The sequence below is a fragment of the Pelophylax lessonae genome, assembly GCF_965119305.1.
Source record: "Pelophylax lessonae genome assembly, chromosome: 3".
NCBI lineage: Eukaryota > Metazoa > Chordata > Amphibia > Anura > Ranidae > Pelophylax > Pelophylax lessonae.
Window position 1 is genome coordinate 404,775,363 of NC_138770.1, and position 22,985 is coordinate 404,798,347.

Below are 22,985 nucleotides of genomic sequence, written 5' to 3' on the forward strand. Positions count from 1 at the left end.
AAAATATGAGCCAGAGCACCAGAGCACTGCTCCTTAATTTACATCCCCAATCCCTACTGTCTTGAAGGTATTATCCCTACTTCTTTACCTCCTGTACCCTAAAACCACTCCTCCATATACCACCCCCCCCATCCTTTATAAACCCCTACATTTTGCGCAGTGTGTCTTCTCTCCTCTAGGAGTAACAGTTTGGCTATAAACATGTTAAAACTTAAGGACAAAACTGAGGGAATTTGGATTTATCTGTGTTGGTCACAGAATCAGGGGCACCATTACAATCATGACTTTTGCTATCCTTATATCTACACCATTTTCAGGCATCAGTGGGAGCTATGCGTTATCCAGTGGCTTTCAGGTAGTGCATGTTCCAATACTTTGAGATTATGCTTTGTCTTCTGACATGGTTAGTATGTAGGCAGATAGTGGTTAATGTTGTCCCTCCGTGTGCTCATAAATTAAGGAAGGAGGCTCTACCCGAGTTAGGTTCAGCCATGTGGGAAAAATGAAAGGCTATAAGCTGAAGATGTAATTTGTTCAGCCAGACAACCACCTGGGAGGGAAAGGACCCTGTATGGGAAACTGGTGAGGGGCTTCTGAGGCATGTAGTCCCACAACATGCAGCCTGCTGCATGGGAAGAAAAGGCACAGACAACCAGCAAGATGTGACCTCCAGATGCTTCTTCTGCCTCTCTGGGAGTCCCTGTTTCTGCCAGATGCTGTGTCCTAGAGCCTTCCACATGTAGGAGGATTGCTGGGACTTGAATTTGTCCCTGAAGATACCAACTGTGGACTCTGCCAAGTATGGACTCATTCCTGTGCAGGTATGCTGGGGCAGCCACAAGCCTGTAGTTAAGGATGTTAGAAAAAGACTGCACTGTATGTTGAACTGTTATCTTGTCATTCTCCTCAAGCTGCATTCCAGTACAGCTTTTGAAACATTGACTTTGCCTGGTCTGAAGTTACTAAAGGGGTGTATCGCAAGTAACCGGCACACATAGTCTACAGTTGGGTCACAAACCCATTGGAGTATGAAGACATCGTTACAAAGAGGTAATACAGTGTGAAGATACAGTGGTTATGAAGGTTAACGAAGGTTTGGCAAGCAGCCTGCTGTAAGCATGTACATGTGGTGGTGAGATAGCCTCCTGCAGAGAGGGGGATGTTGTTGGCACTCCTTTTGCAGCGATCCATCTACCATAACAACAACAACAGCAGCAGATCTCCACCACTGGGGCCCTCAGAGTTAATTAAGTGCATACATTGAGTCCAGTTTATTTATTCAAATGTATACGATGCTCGGCAGAAGTAAAGGTACCCCTGTGCAAGGAAAGTGACCCTGTTCTAGATGCCTAGTGTAGGAAACTCCTACAAGTAGGATTATGTACCATGTGGAGTAAAAATACTTGCAATCCCAGTGAAGCCTTTTTGACTTTGGTGAAGTAAAGACACACAAAAGATATTTCTCCCACACACAGAACTTTACCAGTTATATGAAATGCAAGATATAATGTACAACAGCATTCAATGCCCCACATTGTAAAAAGAAATGACACAGAGCAATTTAGCCAGGATTACGATTAATAAAAGGGTTATATATTCCTATAAAGAAGAATGTCAAGGTTGTTAGAACAATTCTGTTGTTCGGGCTTATAGTATTGTATTGTGTATTATATAGTTTATAATACTGAAGTCTTCTATTAGGTAGCCATGTAAATACATTCTTGCTTTTCACTACTGAAAATAAAAAACAGCACTACTGTATACATAGCATAAATGAAAGATGCCACTGCAGTCAAACAAAGGGCTGAGTAGAATTCCCACAAACTGTAGGTTTATTTTAAAAGTACAGAGAACTAAAAAACAAAGATAAATAACCTATTCAACTTTTAATTATTTCAGTTGTTTACAGGAGTGTAGAGATTTTTTATTTTTATTTTTAAAAAGATATTTGTGATGGAACCAACCCAATATTTTATGTAGTTGACATCCTAAAGCTAGTAAAATATACTAGCTACATCCTTCCTGAACTAATTCTTTACTTGGAGCCATACTAACTACTACCAGGTTGAAAACACACATAGTGAAGATATTCAGTAGGTACGAAGGGCAGCACCACTTTACCCTTGGGCAGATGAGAAGGACCCAGGGGCGTAACTACAGGGGTTGCAGGGGTTGCAATTGCTACCGGGCCCCATGCTCCAGGGGGCCCGGGAGCAAACCAGTGGGTGAACTTCCAGGATCTCAGAGGTCACACTTGCGACCGGGCCCTAGCATTGCACCACTGTGGGGAGGCCCCAAGATTGCAGGAAGGGGGCCCACTGCAGAACTTGTGAAAGGATCCTACTGTGGGACCCTAATAAAAGGCCATGCAACAAGGGTCAAGAGCCCCAGGATTAGTGGGAAGAGCCCCGGGCTTGAAGGGTAGGGCCCCGGCCAGGGGTCTGGGGGGCCCTTCATGGTTTCTTGCATCGGGGCCCTGAAGGTTCTAGTTACGCCTCTGGAAGGACCCCCAGGTAGCTTGGTGGGCTAGCATTCAAAATACTAAACTCCATGTGGGGCGAAAGGAATTGTGTGTGTCAGTCTCTTTAGAACATTTTAGGAGAGTTTATTAGGCACAATAAACTCAGAAGTCAGGGTTAAAGAACAGGATACCAAAAAAGCGACAACAATGCAGCTTCAGTCCTCCAATACTAGTAGTTACAGACAATGAACCTTTAAGCAGAGACCTACAATATATATATACACTGGCTGTACTTAATGAATGTACTTACCAGTTTCACCAGATGAAAAGCCATGCATTTTTTTTTTTTATAGATAGACTATTATATTTTTTTTATACTGCTTAATATAAAAAGTCGAATGTGGGACATTCCCCTTTTAACATCAGACGTGGTGAAGGGAGGTACATAGGTACGTCAACTTAAAAAAAAAATGCACAATGCATGGCTAGCTGCTCAGATCTTGAGACATCTTTCCAATACATCTGCACAAAAAAAAAAAAGGAATCTTCAAAAAAAATAGCCTACTTTGAAGTGGGGGAAAAAACAGATCACTTGTTAGCTAAAACTGCCCAATTTCAGCAATCATTCACCACTATTGAGGCATTGGTTGCCCCTAGTGGACAACTGTTTAATGCACCTGTAGTGGTAGAATAACTAGCTAAAGGATAAGTTCAGCTTTGGGAACATGTTCCACTCATTTTTACCTATTAGTAACATGTGTCGGCTCCTGCAGTAGCTCAGCAATCCAGGCTCTCGCTGTTGCAGAAGTACAGGGATAAGTTCCCCGTACAAGCTGTCACTTTTTAAAAAGAGTGCAGATGTGAGTTCTGTGAATGAATGAACTACAACTACTGACATCCTTTGCGGCTGTTGGTTTGTAGTTCTCAATGAACTATCACAGCACTGTTGAGCACTGTGGTAGTTCATTGAGTCTTCAAGTCAGTGTGAAACTGCCTGCCCCAGCAGTTTTCAGGCACCTAAAAAGAAGCATATTTTTTTCCCGTGACACAGTGCAGTATATTATTATCAAAGCATAGGCACTGGGCTGCCCTACAGCCAACAAATGCAGCAAAGTAGCTCATGGGCATTTCGTTGTGTTGTGTTTTGCATGTTTTTTTACCGCATGTTTTGCCATATGTGTTGCATGTTTTTGCATGTGGCAAAATGTCTGTTTGCTTATGCGTTTGCAATGGCGTTAACAATTAATGGTACCAAAAGCATGACTAGTTCATTTTAGGATAGGGTAATACGCTATATAGTCTGATTGTACAATCTCTGTATGATCTCCTTTAGATTTACAAAAACTATATAATAGGAGGACACACTTTTCTATCCAATCAGACAGGCCCTTGCACTACATAGTTGATGGTAGATCCAATGGTGAATGTACAATCAGATTGTACTGTATAGTGTATGGTGTGCTATATAGACTTCTGGGGACACACGTCTCCAGTTTTCAATATTACAGCTCTGCATCACATTGGCTGTTATGTGATTGCTCAGCTCTTGCACACTCTGCCAAATAAATTAACTATGCAAGATAAAGGTAAGGTATAAAACAATTGATCAGTAGAGGAAGACATGTCTTCTGACTGTGTATTCAATGAGAATTTGGTTCATTGATAATGAGTGCATGTAACTACAGAGATGAACTGGAGCAATGCCCTGGGATGGCAGAGCAGGTGCAAGGAGTCTGTTATTCAGGTCAGCTACTGAACTACTTCCTTCTAACAGTTTTTATGCTCAAAATACCAGAACAATCACCAGGAAGTAATGGAGGAGTTTTCTATAGGAGGCACTGGAGGCTGAGATAATGCCTGTAAAAAAAAAAAAAAAAAAAGCTTTTTCTTTTCTGCAGCAAAGGTACAGAATATTATTGGTATATTAGTACATAGGGAAACATGTGGCAGGTGGTTAGATACTCCAGGCATATATTCATTATATTTTATATCCTATAGATTTTTGCAGGCCTTGATCTTACCAACCCATCCTGTCTCCTATCTGTAGGAATTAGACTCTCAACGGGACGGCAGACTTAATGGGTGCATTTGCTTTCTCTCCTCTCTGCTCAGATACCATAAGGGAAAGTCAAGCAATAATTAGTCTTAGTTCTATGATTATTGTTTACATAAAGATTTCTGTGTGCCTGTAACTACGTGTTGATTTGCTCTGCATTGACTATATCAATTTTGCCTTAGACTAAGATCTATTGTATGTAGATTTGCAGAGATATGGGACGTGCAGAAGAAAAGACAGAAAAAAAAATTGTAATTGTGTTTTCTTTATTATGAATGGTCATTTTTACATAAAAAATATTTGAAACTAAAGCCAAAGCTTTTTATATATTTTATTTTGAATAGAGTAGGGATTCTCATTTTCTTTTTTAATCTGTTTTATTTGGAAGATTTTCTTCACATTCTGTCTTGAAGACACAGCAGGGAGTGAGAGGATATCTCTCCAAAGTGAGGGAAATGTCCTTTTAGATTGTTGTCACCAGAACAAATACAGGGGTGAATCTCCCTAACATGGTTATGGACAGCCATACTAAAGTACAAAATGCTAAACCCCTACTACTATCTCTCTACTAAATCCCTTCTAGGAATCTCCCTAACATGGTCATAGACAGCAATACTAAAGTACTAAATCCCTACTACTATCTCTCTACTAAATCCCTACTACGAATCTCCCTAACATGGTTATAGACAGCAATACTAAAGTACTAAATACTAAACCCCTACTACTATCTCTCTACTAAATCCCTACTACGAATCTCCCTAACATGGTCATAGACAGCATTACTAAAGTACTAAATACTAAACCCCTACTACTATCTCTCTACTAAAACCCTACTATGAATCTCCCTAACATGGTTATAGACAGCAATACTAAAGTACTAAATACTAAACCCCTATTACAATCTCTCTACTAAATACTTCTAGGAAAATCCCTAACATGGTCATAGACAGCAATACTAAAGTACTAAATACTATACCCCTACTACTATCTCTCTACTAAATCCGTTCTAGGAATCTCCCTAACATGGGTATAGACAGCAATACTAAAGTACTAAATACTAAACCCCTACTACTATCTCTCTACTAACTCCCTTCTAGGAAAATCCCTAACATGGTCATAGACAGCAATACTAAAGTACTAAATACTACACCCCTACTATTATATAACCCCCCCAAAAAAAAGAAATGTGGCTTTATATACACTTTAATTCTGGGATAGGCCCATCTTTTCCCTGACAGCTAAATGAACAGTTACATATTTATTTAGCTTAGGACTTTAGATATAACCCTCAGGAGACCAAACAACACTTAATAAAGCATCTGGGATTTTATATATCTGCGTATCTTTATTTTTAGCATTAAAAAATAGAGGCTAGACATCTCAGATACTGTATATAATAAAACAATGTATACAGAAAATGGAAATAATGGCGCCTAAACAAATTGTTAACCTGTCAACGCATTTAACGGGAGCTGATTCATCAAGACAGAGGTGCCAATCTTTAATATGTTAAGGTACAATACAAAAAAAAAAATTAAGCCCAATGCGCACGGTTTCAAATTGACAAGCATTGGCAGACTTTGTGTTGGGAGGTATTTAGGGTGCCCTGTCTCTTTACGGCTTGTCACACACTCAGCTAAATTATTTACCATGCTCTGACAATGTCCCAAAAATATTGGCAACAAAAATACATATAAATACAAAATTCCATGAAAAACAATTCAAAAGAAGTGCTCAGTACAGATAAATCCAAAGGTGAAAAAAAAAGTGATACCAAAAGAAATCATGCTCTTCCTCTCCAGCATGTTTAAGTGCAGCGCTCACTCACCGGAGATCTATGACCACTTTTTTTCAAAGGAAGTCATAAAGTGGCTTATATGTCCCCAGCTGGCAGATTCCCACACCAGGCTGTGGAATCTAGCTCTCTACACGATCCGACACAGAATCCCGTACACATGGATAAAAGGAACACCAGCATACATTTATTAGCGCTCCTGCACCATTAAGATACTTTGCATATAACAATCCTTAAGCCCATGTTCACATTGGTCCAACCTGACTTGCAATTTGACATGTGAAATCACATGTCAAATCAGAGCCTATTGCTGGCAATTTCACCTTCCGAAACGGTGCAGTGCCAACTTTGCGGCACCGCACCGATTCCCAAGAGTAGTTTCTGTACTAGTTTTGGCGACTTCAGGGGCCGATTTCAATAGACATCTGTGCAGGAACCCGCACAGATGTCTGTGAAATCTCCTCCCAAGTCGGACTGAAATACTGGCTTGAAATCGTGTGAGTTCAGCGTAACTTGCGCAATTTCAAAAGGGCCTCAATGTGAATCTAGGTTAAATTCTGTTGCTGTGTTAATTTTCTTTTAGACTTCTCTGTTTTCACCTGGTGATCTAGCCAGTAGCAAACTTCCTGTCTTTGGGTGTCTCCACTCTAGATAGAGGTGCCACAAAGACACCTTTGCACAGCAGCTTTGTTTATCTGTAGCAGTTGTTACATGACAACCCAGCCTTGAGTCAGCTTCTTCTATTTTTTTTATTATTATTCTAATATTTTTTTTTTTTTTTGTCACTTAGTTTTCAGTTTGCGTGAGTGTGGGGATTTTATATTGAGTCTGTATGGATTGTGACTTTTCCCAAGTCCATACATGTGGGCATTTATGGTTGTGCTACCTATGCCATCTATATATAGTTTTGTTGGATTGCCTTTTTGTGTTTATGGCTTTTTGCAAAGCGTTCATATAGAAAACTTTTTTTACATAATGTTATCACATATAACCATTTGGCCTTTGTGCAGTATTTTTTACTTTATTTTCTGTATACATATTACTATTTTATATCTGAGATGTTCTTGCCTCTATTTTTTAATGTTGAGATAATAAAGCATCTGTTTTTATTTTTTTATTTTTTTTATATCTAAGTATATTTATAAGTGTTGTTCAGTCTCTTAAGGATAATATATAAAGTCTAATTTTTCTTACATTGCTGTTGCACTGAAAGAAAGCAGCAACCTGGGGCCAACTGGAGCAGAAGATAGGGCCAGGGGTACTTTTTATTGAACTTTGCATGCCAAACTAAAAAAATGTGAATGATTAAGGTTATTAATTAGATGGCTATTATACTAGCTTATTTGTTTGGCATGTAGTCCAACAAAAAGGTTTGATATGTGTACAGAAATGCATAGCAACCAGCAACATTTTAAATAGGGGAGGGGTGAGAAATAAGAAAGGTCAACAAACATAATCGATAACATAAGAATTGCTAAGAAAATAAGCTCTAGCACTACTGGCCTTGAATCAGTAGGGTCCTCAGTTTGAATCCCAACCAAGACACTACCTGCATTGAGTTTGCATGCTCTGCCTGTGCGTGCATGGATTTCTTTTCACACTCCAAAGACATAGCATTAGGTTTATAGACTCCAATCTAAATTGGTCCTAGTATGTGTATGTACCTTAGATTGTAGGCTCCTTGAGGGTAAGAAAGGATGTGAATGTAGAATATGGCCCTTTGATTCCTCCTGTATTTAATTATATTGTAACTGTTTGCCTCAAGGTTGTAAAGTACAGCACAAACTTTTGCCGCTATATTTAATAATAATAATATGTGTAGCACCCTACAAGTAGGTGCTAGGTAAAGGTAAAGTGGGCCTTGTCTGCCTAACAGCAGGGCTGTGGTTTATTAGTCAGGGTGTCATGGTTTCCAGATGTGCCTGCTGAAGAGGGAAGTCTCCCCACTGGCTCTGTGAGAGGCTTCTCATAGGGCGGTGGGGGAAACCCAATCAGGGGACACATCCAGGCTTGTAACTACCCCAGAAGGCAGATTGTGCTGCAAAGGATTCTGGGAGTGGGTGTAAGTTTGGGGGTGGCACATGACACAATGTCTTTGGCGGGAGACGAGTACCAGGATGGAGAGTGCAGCTGTCTCTCCTCCTGTCTGAGGGAAGAGGATGTCTCGGGATGTCGCCTGAGAATCCAGAGAGTGTTGAGTTGAGCTGAGGGGATCCGGTGTGCCGAGAACCTGCGGCGAGAGAGAGGGGTCTAGTCCCACACAGGTCGTGAGTACTGCAGATTGCCCCTGGGGGGTCTGGCAGAGTCAGAGGGGACCACTCCAGAAGAGGTTCTGGGATCCAGTGCCAGCTAGCTGAAAGGGGGTACCTAGGTTGAGGACCCTGAAGTTAGAGAGGGGGGTGATAAGACAGTGAACCCTGAAGAGTTCAAGGCTAAAGGGGGCACCTACTAATGGGCCCTGAATTGTACAGTGTGTGCCAGTTGGAATGTACAGTTTGACAGGATTCTACAGCATACTACCTCAAGCCAAAGCAAGGCAGGAGGGAAGTATCCAGTGACTTGTTGCAGTATAACAATGTCGTTGGTTCTACAATTTCACAGTCCTGAATCTTCTGGACTACAAGTCGAGGATTCAGCACTTCTCTTAAGTTACAGAGTGTTCTCAGAGATAGTGGGCGTTGGCTGGCGCCGGCTGGCATCAAGGAAGCGCCAACAGGCATTTTTCAGGAACAAAGTCCCAAGTGTATATAGTTAAAGCCTGAAGGAGTATTCCACTCATTCCCTTCTCCCATCCCCTTTATCTACAATAAAACAACAAAACAAAGATGCCGGAGTGGTTCATGTCTCAGTCTTCACACCCAGGGCCACAGCTCACATAGGTTGGAAAGGTAACCGGTAACAATGGCAGACCCACATCAGGCCACAGGCCTAGAAAACCTGCTACATATGTATTGTTGGCACTATATAAATGCCTGTAAAAAAAATTAGTGTGCAATATTCTTCTTTTCGTGTATTCTTCTTTTTTACCTAGAAAAAGTAGCTAATGTGACTTAATCTGGCAAACATGGGGGCAACATGACATGTACAGCAAATTTGCTATATAAAAAGGTGACACGTTTTTTTTCACAGGAGAAAAGCGGTTTATACAAATAAGCACAATAATAAATAGGGGACCTACTCATAACAGAGAAGGAATAGTGCTAGCCCCTTTCCACTGGACACCACAGTGCATCTGCCACATTAGTCCTGCATTGTTGAAAGTGGTCAATGTTTTCTATCTATTAAAATAATGGGGCTCTGCTTGCTTTGGGGCTTCTAGCTTATGTGCTTAGCTCTCTGTTGGTCCTTTTTTTTTTTTTCAAAGCCACAGTTTGATCATGGTAAGGCCATGATGCTGCATTATAAATGCACCTCCAGGGGTGACAACCACATGTGGGTCAGTTTTTTTAGCAGCTTAGCAACCTGAAAGGTGGTATTGGATTGTTTGTTACTTGTCTTGCACCATTGCTTTGTTGTAAGACCACAGCTATGTTGTAGAACCACAGTGTAATGTTCCAGGAATATTTCAGTGTTAGCATACTTACTGGCAATGAAAAATAAAAATGGACTTCCTCATGTCTGAGCTTAACAAAAATCATAAAAGCAGTAAAAAATGACGGAAGGGAAAAAAAAGCTTGTCCCAGAAAGAAAAATGAGCTTGCTGCAATAGTACCGGTATGCACAAAGCTGTGCCTCAAACCAAGTATGCCAACTTTATTGAGCATTGGCAACCTATAAATGTCATTAGAAACTCTTAAACAGTGTCTTTGCCATAAACCCTGCAGCAACAAAAATATACCCTGTGCAAGAAACAGTTTAAAATAGGCAGGACAAGTCACTACACTTTATTTCAATACCACTTAAACTATGGAAGACTAAATAAAATAGCTTTTCAAGATTTCCTGTGCCAAAAATGTAAAGGTTCTCATACACCGCTTGAATTTCAACTTGCTCCTGCTAAATCAGCCAACATTCAAGCTATGGGTGGCCCTGCAAGCACTGCTTAACATTAGAGTGGAAAATTATCGGCTGAATAGCTCTGTGCAGGCTGTGAGCTGCGGGCTATGTAGGGCAGCCCTTTCATTTCAGTAGGCTGTCCAACCCATGAGAAATATGGGAAAAAACATCCCTATTAACCACTTCAGCTCCGGAAGGATTTGCCCCCTTAATGACCAGGCCATTTTTTGCGATTCCGCACTGCGTTACTTTAACAAAAAATTGCATGGTCATGTGACACTGTACCCAAATACAATTGATGTTCTTTTTTTCCCACAGAGCTTTCTTTTGCTGGTATTTGATCACCTCTGCGGTTTTTAGAATTAGCGCTATAAACCAAAAAAAAAGAGTGACAATTTTGAAAAAAAGAAACACAATATTTTATACTTTCTGCTATAAAATATTCCCAAAAAAAAAAAAAAAAAAAAAAAAAAAATTTTTTTCATCAGTTTAGGCCATCTTGTATTTGGCTACATATTTTTGGTAAAAAAAAAAAAAAATCCCAAAAAGCGTATTTTAATTGGTAATATATGGTATGTAATTTTTATATACATTTTTTTTTTTTCACTAGTAATGGTGGCGATCAGCGATTTTTTTTTTTTTTTTGTGGAACTGCGACATTGCGGCGGACAGATCGGACATCTAACTGACATTTTTGACACTTTTGGGGGGACCATTGACATTACTACAGTAATCAGTGCTACAAATATACACTGTTACTGTACTAATGACACTGGCAGGGAAGGGATAAACACCAGGGGCGATCAAAAGGTTAAATGTGTCGCTAGGGCGTGCTTTCTAATTGTGTGGGGGTTGTATTCACTGAATGAACACAAATCGCCGTTCTGTCTCCACGGGGAGTGATTGCGGGAGCCACCGGACCCACTGCTCGACTCCCCCTGTAGCCAAACAGCGCACGTGCACGCCCACTAGCAGTCCCGCATACAGTTACGTTGTTCCTCGGACAGACCTGACTTGCCACAGTATAGGTACTGCTGGCGGTCGGCAAGTTGTTAAACATCTAGGGCGATTAAAGGGTTAACTGTGTGCCTAGACAATGTTTTTGTGTAAACTGTGTGCTGCTTTTACTAAGGGAAGTGATTTTATTCTCAGCTGGGCAGGGACGCAAAATCCATCACCCCCCCCCCCCCCACACACCTCCTGTATGAACTGAGCTCTGCCTTGTTTACATAGACAGAGCTCTGTTCTGTGTCTCTATCCATTACCCTGAACCTGCAGATTGTCTTCTGATGTGAGTAATCACAGCAGAGGTGGCCCGCCAGCGGCACGTGTGTGCGCCCTATAGGCGCAAGTGCAGAATCGCGTATATATATATATATATATACAGTACATTATTCTGTACAGGAGGGCCATCCTGTAGCAGTATATCTGCTATAGGGCAGTCCTTAATTGGTTAACTATATGTAGCACCCTACAGGTAGGGGAAGTGCGTGACCCGGCATCTTTGGCGGGAGCAGAGTCCCAGGAGGGAGAGAACGGCTGTCCCTCCTCCTCTCTGAGGAAGAGGATGTCTCAGGGTGCCGCCCGAGAATCCAGAGAGTGCTGAGTTGAGCTGAGGGGATCCGGTGTGCCGAGAACCAACGGAGAGTGAGAGGGGTCCAGTCCCAGGAAAGCCTACACAGGTCGTGAGTACTGAGGATTGCCCCTGGGGGGGCCCCTGCCTGAAGAATTAGAGGAGATCACTCCAGAGGAGGTTCTGGGATCCAGTGCCAGCTAACTGTAAAGGGGGTACCTAGGTTGAGGACCCTGAAGTAACAGAGGGGGTACATAGTCAGTAGACCCTGAAGAGCTAAAATTGTAAAGGGGGCGTCTGCGGTTTGGGCCCTGAATTGTGCAGAGTACCAGTTGAGAGTTGCAGATATACATGAATTCACAGCAAGCTACCTCAAGCCAGTGCCAGGCTGGAGAGGGTGGTCAGTGACTTTGCAGTGCAGCAGTGTCAGTAGTTCTATGCTCCACAGTCCTGAGTCTTCTGGACCTAGAGTAAAGGATTCAGCACTTCTGTCAAGTTACAGTGTGTTCTAAGCGTCAGTGAGCGCTGGCTAGCGTCGGCTGGCGTCAAGGCAACGTTAACAGACATTTTCTGGATAAAGCCCCAAATTGTATCTAGTTAAGCCTAAAGGAGTATCCCACTCATTCCCTTCTCCCATCCCATTTATCTACAAAAAAAACACAAAACCAAGATGCCGGAGTTGTCAATGTCTCAGTTCTCACACCCAGGGTCGCAGCTCACAGGGGTTGGAGAGGTAACCGGTAACAATGGCAGACCCACATCAGGCCCAATGCCTGGAAAACCTGCTATATATATATATATATATATATATATATATATATATATATATAAAATCTCTTTTTCTTCTTTTTTTTTTTTTATTCTTCCTTGTCGTGTAGAAACAACAGGAAGTGAGAGGAAAAAAATCTCCAAATAGGGAAAAAATCTCATTGATTTTTGCAGAAACAAATGTCCATATTTTAATATCTCTATTCTCCTCCCTCTGCCCCTGCTCTGTGACATTTTAAAACTCTTGATTTAAATTGCTATACTGTAAATCATCAATGAATTACAGAATTGAAAAATAAATATAATAGGAGAACACAGCAACATAAACTGTGCATAAAGCAAGTTAAATAAGACAATAATGATAGGTATAAGGAAACGGTTTTGAATTATCTCTGTGACTTTGTATTTTGCTGTGTACTCTTTCACCTTTTGGTCTATGAACTCATTCAGTATCACTTGACAGCTATTCCTTCTACCTGATAGCCTGCACATGTACACCCTTCACACTCTCACATGAATGTGGTTTGGCCAATTCCTCATGGATAGGCAACATGAATTGTTGGTACATTGTAGATGTTCTCTGTATTTCAACCCCTGTTCTTGTATGTTTTCCAGTTTCGGTTACTGTAATTACTTGCCTCCTAGTTTGTCCTTGTCCTGTCTGACACCTGTCTCAACCTTCTTTGTTGTTACTGAATGACCCTGGTTGCCAGATTACTATGTCCCACAAAGTACAACTGTCATTTCATTTTATCTGAATTTATCTGTCCTGAATAGGGATGAATGAATCCAGACGGTTTTCTTCGGGATGGAATTTTACTTACCTGGTCTTTCCAATATTGTGCAGCATGTCCTCCAATATTAACCACTTGCTGACCATCCTATATCAGGTGTACTTCTACATGGCGGCAGCTTTGCGGAGAATCACCTATATATATATATATATATATATATATATATATATATATATATATATATATATATATATATACACTGTGGGGGGGGCACGAGCATGCCACCGGCGGCCGCTCCTGCTCTGATCATTCACAGCGGAAGCCGATCTGCAGGTGCCAGGCACTAGATGTCCTCCGGCACCTGCCAATCCTTGGTAAACTACACAAAACAGGGATCTGCCTATGTAAACAAGGCATCTCCATTCTGACAGGGGGGAAGGAATAGATTCTGTGTTCCTAGAATTCATCTTTTCACATAGTAATAGCAGCACATGCAGTACACAAAAACACTGGCTAGGCACCCAGTTAACCCTTTGATCAACATTGATGTTTAACCTCTTCCCAGCCAGTGTCATTAGTACAGTGACAGTGCATATTTTTAGCATTGATCACTGTATTAATGTCACTGGTTCCCGCAAAGTGTCAGTTAGTGTCCAATTGACCACCGCAATATCACAGTCCCAAAAAAGTGTAGCATAAAATATATTGGCCTACATTTATGTAGAAATTTAGATTTTTTACGTGTTTTTTATTAAATGTGTTTTTTTTTAGCAACAAGTACATTTTCTTTTTCAAAATTGTCCTTATTTTTTGTTTATAGCACAAAAAAAAATTGAAAACACAGTGGTGATCAAATACCACCAAATGAAAGCTATATTTATTTATATTTGTGGGGGAAAAAAATTACATACATTTAATTTTGTTACGGTGTTGCACGACCGTGCAATTGTCAGTTAAAGTAACACAAAAAATGGCCTGGTCATGAAGGGGGGTATCTTTCGGAGGTCAAGTGGTTAAATAGAAACTGAACTGTGGAAACTGTTCTATAAAATGGACTAATCCGTATTCTCTGTAGGCTAATACTTTTTCCATTACTGATTTTCAATGCATTATTATGCACCTGTATGGTGGTGGCCTTCTTGGCAAAGGAATACGGCTTTGCTTTCTTTGCCATTGCTACCTTTTGATAATTAGTGATCTAAGGACTTGTAGGGGATTATTCATGAGGCAGCAAGACAGGTGGAGGGATATAGATTAAAAAATGAATTAAACAGAAGCATAGAAATGCAGGGACTGTAGGTTTTTAGGTACAACTTTGTCCAGCAAGCAGCACAGTAGTCACATCACAATAGCTCACCTAAAATCTCATGAAACCAGCAGAATATCACATGGCATATAAACAGTAATAAGGCTGTAGGCACAGGAGAGCCTAAGCACACTAACAAACCGGGAAGTGTTCTGCTTTATTACAGGAGATTTTGTGGGAGCTGCTTAGGCATAACAAACCTTTCTAAATGTTTTCTAAATATAGAGCAAATATTCACTTTTGGAGTTCCTACCTAAAAGGTCCTCTTTTAGGTTGCTGGGACATACGGTGAGGGGAAAAAAGGGTTTGATCCCCTGCTGGTTTTGACAAAGAAATGATCCGTCTATAATTTTAATGGTAGATTTTTTTTTTTTTTTTGCATTTTTGTTGAGTGAAATAAGTATTTGACCCCTTTGCAAAACATGACCTAGTACTTGGTGGCAAAACTGCTGTTGGCCATCACAGAGGTCAGACATTTCTTATAGTTGGCCACCAAGGTTTGTACATATCTCAGGAGGGATTTTGTCCCACTCAACTTTGCAGATCCTCTCCAAGTCATTAAGGTTTTGAGAATGACGTTTGATAACTCGAACCTTCAGCTCCCTCCACATATTTTCTATGGGATTAAGGTCTGGAGTTTTGGGTCATTGTCATGCTGGAATACCAATCCACTATCCATTTTCAATGCCTTGGATAAGGGAAGGAGGTTCTCACCCAAGACATTACATGGCCCCTGTCCATCGTCCCCTTGATGCAGTGAAGTTGTCCTCTCCCCTTAGCAGTAAAACACCCCCAAAGCATAATATTTCCACCTTAATGTTTGATGGTGGGGATGGCGTTCTTGGAGTCATAGGCAGCATTCCTCCTTCTCCAAACACAGCGAGTTAAGTTGATGCCAAAGAGCTTGATTTTGGTTTCATCTGACCATAACACTTTTATCAGATTCTCCTCTGAATCATTCAGATGTTCATTAGAAAACTTCAGATGAGCCTGTACCTGTGCTTTCTTGAGCAGGGGAGACCTTGGACTGCAGGATTTCAGTCCTTCGTGGCGTAGTGTGTTACCAATTGTTTTCTTGGTGACTATTTTCCCAGCTGCCTTGAGATCATTGACAAGATCCTCCAGTGTAGTTCTGGGCTGATTCCTCACCGTTCTCATGATCATTGAAACTCCATGAGGTGAAATCTTGCATGGAGCCCCAGACCGAGGGAGATTGACAGTTATTTTGTGTTTCTTCCATTTGCGAATAATTGCCCCAACTGTTGTCACCCTCTCTTACCAAGCTGCTTGGAGATGGTCTTGTAGCCCATTCCATTCTTGTGTAGGTCTACAATCTTGTCCCTGACATCCTTGGACAGTTCTTTGGTCTTGGCCATGGTGGAGAAATTGGAATCTGATTGATTGCTTCTGTGGACAGGTATCTTTATTCAGGTAACAAGCTAAAATTAGGACCATTCCCTTTAAGAGTGCTCGTTTCCTGTATAGAAGACACCTGGGCAGCCAGAAATCTTGCTGGTTGATAGGGAAACAAATACTTATTTCACTCATTAAAATGCAAATCCATTTATAACTTTTTTGACATGTGTTTTTCTGGATATTTTTTTTATTCTGTCTCTCACTGTTAAAATAAACCAACCATTTAAAATTATAGACTGATCATTTCTTTGTCAGTGGGCAAGCGTACATAATTAGCAGGAGATCAAATACTTTTTTCCCTCACTGTACGTGATGAGAATATCAGAGATCTCAGTGACCTATTAAATACAATACTTCCTTATTATTCCTCCCAAGACCTCCAGTTCTTTAGTCCCCTTGTCACCTCCCCCATGCTCCCTTCCAGGACTTCTCCTGAGCCTCTCCCATCCTATGGAATTTCCTATCCAAATTTGTCCGACTATCTCCAACTCTATCCACTTTTAGGCAATCCCTAAAAACTTTTTTCTTCAGAGAAACCTATCCTGCCTCCACCTAACAACTGTACTTTTTATTTTCTCCATCAGCTGATTCCCCACAGTTATTACCTTTTGTATCACTTGACCCTCTCTTCTAGATTGTAAGCTCTAACGAGCAGGGCCCTCTGATTCCTCTTGTATTGAAATGTATTGTAATAGTACTGTCTGCCCTCACTTTGAGAAGTGCTGCGCAAACTGTTGGCGCTATCTAAATGCTGTATAATAATAATAAAAAATATTAGGGCAATGATTTCATACAAGAGGCACCCTTATTAGATAAGTGTTATCACTTGGAGAGATGATGCCTTTACTGGGTATCGCCTGGAAATTTTTAGGGTGTGGCTTAGGCCCTAGTAATCGCCCATTTCCGAACCACAACTAGCAATGATCTGTTTGTTATTGGAGAACATTTCCTTTCTTTTGTCATATGTTACAAAATATAACTTTGATAATACCCAGCTGTAAGGTAAACCAGATTCCCAGCTTCTGAAAACCAGTGAGGGCTTATGCTCATATTTGTGCACTTGTGCATTTCTCACATACTAATACTTCTAGGAAAAGAGGCAATAGATGTATTATTCCAGTTCATCATGTTCGAATTTGTGCGTGTACTCGCACAGGTACACATACAAATTAGTGTGCGTACTTGGTACCCAGTGGCCAGTCATCATGAGCAGTTGCTGAATGGTCTTCAGCTTGTACCTGTATTCCTGCGACCTGATCCATTGAACCTGCTTAACTGTACATGACCCGGCTTCCTCCTGAATTTTGCCTTTGCTCCTGCATTAACCTTGTCCATCTGATCTCTCTGACCTCAGCTTGTTTACTGGGCTCGTCTTTGCCTGCTGATTCTGTACTGCACTGCCCAGCTGTTACAGACCTTGGCCTGTTACCTGGACTTGCTCTGCCTTCTGACACAGTCCCTTATTACCAGGCTTCCTCTGGTTGCTGCCTGCACACTTGCTCTGCTACCATCTCCTGCTCTGGTGCCAAGCTGCTTCACTATCCTGTTCTTAGTACTGTAACCCCCAGCTTCATCCACCTAAGAGTGGACTTCACCAGCCAGATACTCTCTTGTACCACGCTGTGCCCTCACACTCTCTGCCTCCACCTTCAGGCGTGTTTGGCAGGAGTTGCAAGAGAGGCCTCCACAACATTTCAGTCGTCACCAGGTACTTAATACCAGCACTATATGTTTACCACCAGTCTTTCATTAAAATATATTAAAGCAGAAGTCTAGTAATGTAATCTGTCCAGACTCAATACCAAGTGATGTGTGTATGAATGTTATCAGTGCTTTGTAAACTGTTATAACAATAGTTGTATTGCTGTTTATTATTGGCAGTGAAAAATTATCTTCTTATTCCAAGGTACCCTATTTAACAACTTTACCACTAGAGGATTTTGCTGTCTTACGTCTGGGCCACTTTTTGCGATTTGGCGCTGTGCGAACTTAGTGGACAATTGCGCGGTCGTGCGACGCCGTACCCAAACAAAATTTACATCCTTTTTTTCCCACAAACAGAGCTTTCTTTTGGTGGTATTTGATCACCTGTGCGATTTTTACTTTTTGCACTATAAACAAAAAAAGAGCGTTTATTTTGAAAGAATAACAATATTTTTAACATTTTTTTTATATGAAATTCTCCCCCCCCCCCCAAAAAAAATTAAATTTTTGGCCAATTTGTTTTCTGCTACCTATGTTTGGTAAAAAAAAATCACAATAAGCGTATTTTGATTGGTTTGCGCAAAAGTTATTGCGTTTACTAACTAAGGGAAAGATTTCTGTAGTTTTTAGTGTTTTTTTTTTTTTTTTTTTTTTGCGGGACTGCGACATTGCGGCGGACAGATCGGACCCTTGACTGACATTTTTGACACTTTTGGGGGTACCAGTGACATTACTGCAGTAATCAGTGCTATATATATGCACTGTTACTGTAAAAATGACACTGGCAGGGAAGGGGTTAATTTTATTGGAGAGGGAGGGGTTAATGTATGCCTGGTGCTTACTGACGTGTGTGGGGGGAGGTGACTGAGTGAGTCAGGGACAGATCGGATGTTCAGCTATGCTGAACACTGTGATCTGTCACTCCCTGTCACTTAGGAGATCCGCCCGCTCTGTTTACACACGCGGGGGGATCTCCAAACTAGATTCCCCGATGATCGGGGAAGAGCATCGGCGATCGCCGCCGCTCCTCCCCTGGCCCGACTCCCGCTGTAACTGAAAACAGCGGGAGCGCGCCTCCGGCGGCGCACGAGTGCCGCCTACAGGGGGAGGAGTCTAGCGACGTAGTACTACGTCGCTAGACGATAACGAGCCACGTTGCTGCAGTAGCAGCAACGTGAGCAGACGTTATGTGGTTAATAGGCAATAAGTTTTCTTGAAAATAAAATATTATGCTAGTATTATTACCACCCATTTTTAATCTCTAGACACATGATACTGTACTAATAGATAATAATAGCCACCTACTCAGCAGGGTGACTCAAAACAACCAGAGCTTATAATGTAATGCAATCTGGCACCTTTTCCCTAGAGCATGTCTTCACGTACATACAGTATCTCACATTTTTGTAAATATTTTATTATATCTTTTTCATGTGACAAAACTGAAGACATGACACTTTGCTACAATGTAAAGTAGTGAGTGTATAGCTTGTATAACAGTGTACATTTTCTGTCCCCTCAAAATAATTCAACACACAGCCATTAATGTCTAAACCGCTGGCAACAAAAGTGAGTACACCCCTAAGTGCAAATGTCCAAATTGGGCCTAAAGTTTCAATATTTTGTGTGACATCCATTATTTTCCAGCATTACCTTAACCCTCCTGGGCATGGAGTTCACCAGAGCGTTACAGGTTGCAACTAGAGTCCTCTTCCACTCCTCCATGACGACATCACAAAGCTGGTGGATGTCAGAGACCTTGCACTCCTCCACCTTCCATTTGAGGATGCCCCACAGATGGGGGTTTAGGTCTGGAGACATGCTTGGTCAGTCTATCACCTTTACCCTCAGCTTCCTTAGCAATGCAGTGGTCATCTTGGAGGTGTGTTTGGGGGTCGTTATGTTGGAATACTGCCCTGCTGCCCAGTCTCTGAAGAGAGGGGATCATGCTCTGCTTCAGCATGTAACAGTGCATGTTGGCATTCATGGTTCCCTCAATGAACTGTAGCTCCCCAGTGCTGGCAGCATTAATGCAGCCCCAGACCATGACACTCCCACCACCATGCTTGACTGTAGGCAAGACACACTTGTCTTTGTACTCCTCACCTGGTTGCTGCCACACACGCTTGACACCATCTGAACCAAATAAGTTTATCTAGGTCTCATCAGACCACAGGGCTTCCAGTAATCCATGTCCTTAGACTTCTTGTCTTCAGCAAACTGTTTGCGGGCTTTCTTGTGCATCATCTTTAGAAGAGGGTTCTTTCTGGGATGACAGCAATGCAGACCAATTTGATGCAGGGTGCGGCGTATGGTCTGAGCACTGTAAGGCTGAGACCCCCCCCCCACCTTTAACCTCTGCAGCAATACTGGCAGCACTCATACTGTACATCTATTTCCCAAAGACAAGCTCTAGATATGAGGCTGAGCATGTGTACTCAACTTGGCCACCATGCTGCAGCTCAGTTTCAGGGTCTTGGCAATCTTCTTATAGCCTAGGCCATCTTTATGTAACAATTCTTTTTTTCAGATCCTCAGAGAGTTCTTTGCCATGAGGTGCCATGCTGAACTTCCAGTGACCAGTATGAGTGAGAGCGATAACCTCAAATTTAACACACCTGCTCCCCATTCACACCTGATACCTTGTAACACTAACGAGTCACATGACACAGGGGAGGGAAAATGACTATTTAGGCCCAATTTGGACATTTTTAACTAGGGGTGTACTCATTTTTGTTGCCAGCGGTTTAGACATGCATGGCTGTGTGTTGAGTTATTTTGAGGAGACAGCAAATTTAAACTGTTATAGAAGCTGTACACTCACTACTTTACATTGTAGCAAAGTGTCATTTCTTCAGTGTTGTCACATGAAAAGGTAGAATAAAATATTTACAAAAATGTGAGGGGTGTACTCACTTTTGTGAGATACTGTACATACAAATTCACATATATATATTATTTAAATGTTAAAGTTGTTTTGTTTAAAACATGCTTGAGGTGATTGTATTATTGCACTAGCAACAAAAACATTACTTTTAATACTTTTCTAATTTGCGTTAACAACACCCTGATATTTTAGAGGTTAGTGCAAAGTAAAAAAAAATATTATGGACAATATTCAAATGTTTGTGTACAAAGCAAAAATCACTTTCTCCATGTTGGTGTAAAATAAGTGCTACATAGGGCATTTCTCATTGAGCAAAAAAATAAATAAATAAATAAATAAAATTCCCAGTCCACTCTACACCCATATGAATTTTCTAATATTACCAGCATTCAGCAAGATAGGGTCCAATTCACTCTGTACCCATGAAGGCCCTCTAAAATTGTCTCTAACATACATACAGATTGTTCAAAGAGAGGGTCATATAACATTTCTCACCAAAAGCCCAGTATTCGGCAAAAGAAGGCTAATTAGGACAGTGGTTCTCAATTCCGGTCCTCTGGACCCACTAACAGGCCAGATTTTAAGTATTACCTTGGGGGATGCAGACTAGAATACTGCAATCACTGAGCAGCAAATGAGATCACCTGTGATGTAATTTAGTTATCTTGCAAACCTGGCCTGTTGGTGGGTCCCGAGGACCGGAGTTGAGAACCACTGAATTAGGACACCTTAATATCATGTCTAATATCTATTCACAATGCAGAAAAGGGTGACAAATTCTAACTGAATTACTCAACTCCAAATTTTCATTTATACTTCATGATTTATGAAAGTAGATATGAAACCTAATAACTAATCAGAGCTGTTCAGTAATAAAAAGGCAAACTTACGGCTTGGATTCGATGCTTGCGACAGGAGCAACATAGTTGGCTGGGATGTATCCTTCTGTTTTTCCACGTGCAATCAAGGCCCTAGCTCTCCACCAGCTTTCATGTGTAAAGTCCAGAATCTGCAATTGGTCCCCAGCTTTAAAGCTTAACTCATCACTTGTGCCAGCCTTGTAGTCATATAAAGCCACATATAAATCGTTGTTCCTTTGAGAATTGATAATTACATTTGGAGGTCCGCCTGGAAAGCCAAAAGATACACCTCCGTCGAATTGATTACCGGCATGGACATTCTGAAAAACTGTGGTTTGATCTGGTTTATAACTATCTGCCTTTTCCTTAAAGAAGCAAGGGCAAATTGTCATGCAACAGCTGCAATTTTTCCTACAATAGTTTCCCATACTCCGGTTCAAAAGTCAGATCCTGTATTCCAAGTCCAGGTAAGTGAACTATTTTTTTCTTACCGCTATGGCTGTAGCTGTATATTATAAAATAACATTGCTGATGTGATATTTCAGACTCATCCTAGGTCCTGTGAAAAAAATTGACTGCAAGCAACTGGACAGGCTATGTCCTTTTGTAGGGTTAAAAAGTAAGTTAGCAACAAAAACAGATTATTAACAGAAAGAAATGTAATACTTAGCGGGGTAACTGAAGTCCACAATCAGCCAGCACTGTCTTTAAAAATTTCAAAGAATGACGAAAACACCTTGCTGAACATGGTATCTAGGTAAATCTGAACACTGGAATATCTGCTCAGTTTACTTCCTGGTAAAGACAGGTTTTTTTTTTTTTTTTCCTGGTACCTCCCTTACTGCATAAATGCAATGTTAAGCTGCTTCCTGTAGGTTTACTGGAGAGAAATAGTTAGCAACACCTCCAGAAAGCCTTGTCCTGGCCGTACCTTACGTTACGTAGAAAGGATTTTGCTGCAGGCATCTTGCCAATTACACTACACAATTCAAAATGCAATGACGAACAGTGTACACAAGTCAGTATCAGTTTTCACTGCAGGTGAAAGAGTGGCTGACCTGTCACACAAGGGCGGGATGGAAAGTGGGAAAATATAAGCTAAGAAAAAAATCTCTCCCAGGAATGTGATGTGACGTCTTTGGGTTACACTTCAACTAGAGATTTCCTTTGTGCTAAAACCAGTAATTCCAAACACAATTTTAGGTGCAGCTAAACAAAAGCAACAGGGTCTGTTAAGAATATAGTTTTATATGAAATGCAATAAAAAGGATAATATATATATATATATATATATATATATATATATATATATATATATATATATATATATATATATATATATATTTATTTATTTATTTTTTTTTTTAATCCTTTACATTTTTTATTAGTATACCACAAACCACAGTGCAAACAGTATTAATGACAAACA

At 40.9% G+C, this 22,985-nt stretch overlaps 1 protein-coding gene across 1 annotated transcript in view; it reads right to left on the reverse strand.

Annotated features, from left to right (window-relative positions):
- Positions 1–22,145, reverse strand: part of FRK (fyn related Src family tyrosine kinase) — a 138,065-nt gene extending 115,920 nt beyond the window's left edge. Inside the window, exon 1 of the mRNA XM_082252600.1 lies at positions 21,587–22,145. Coding sequence (XP_082108726.1) covers positions 21,587–21,984 — 398 coding nt within the window. The 5' untranslated portion in view covers positions 21,985–22,145. The remainder of the gene's footprint in view (positions 1–21,586) is intronic.
- Positions 22,146–22,985: the final 840 nt, after the last annotated feature.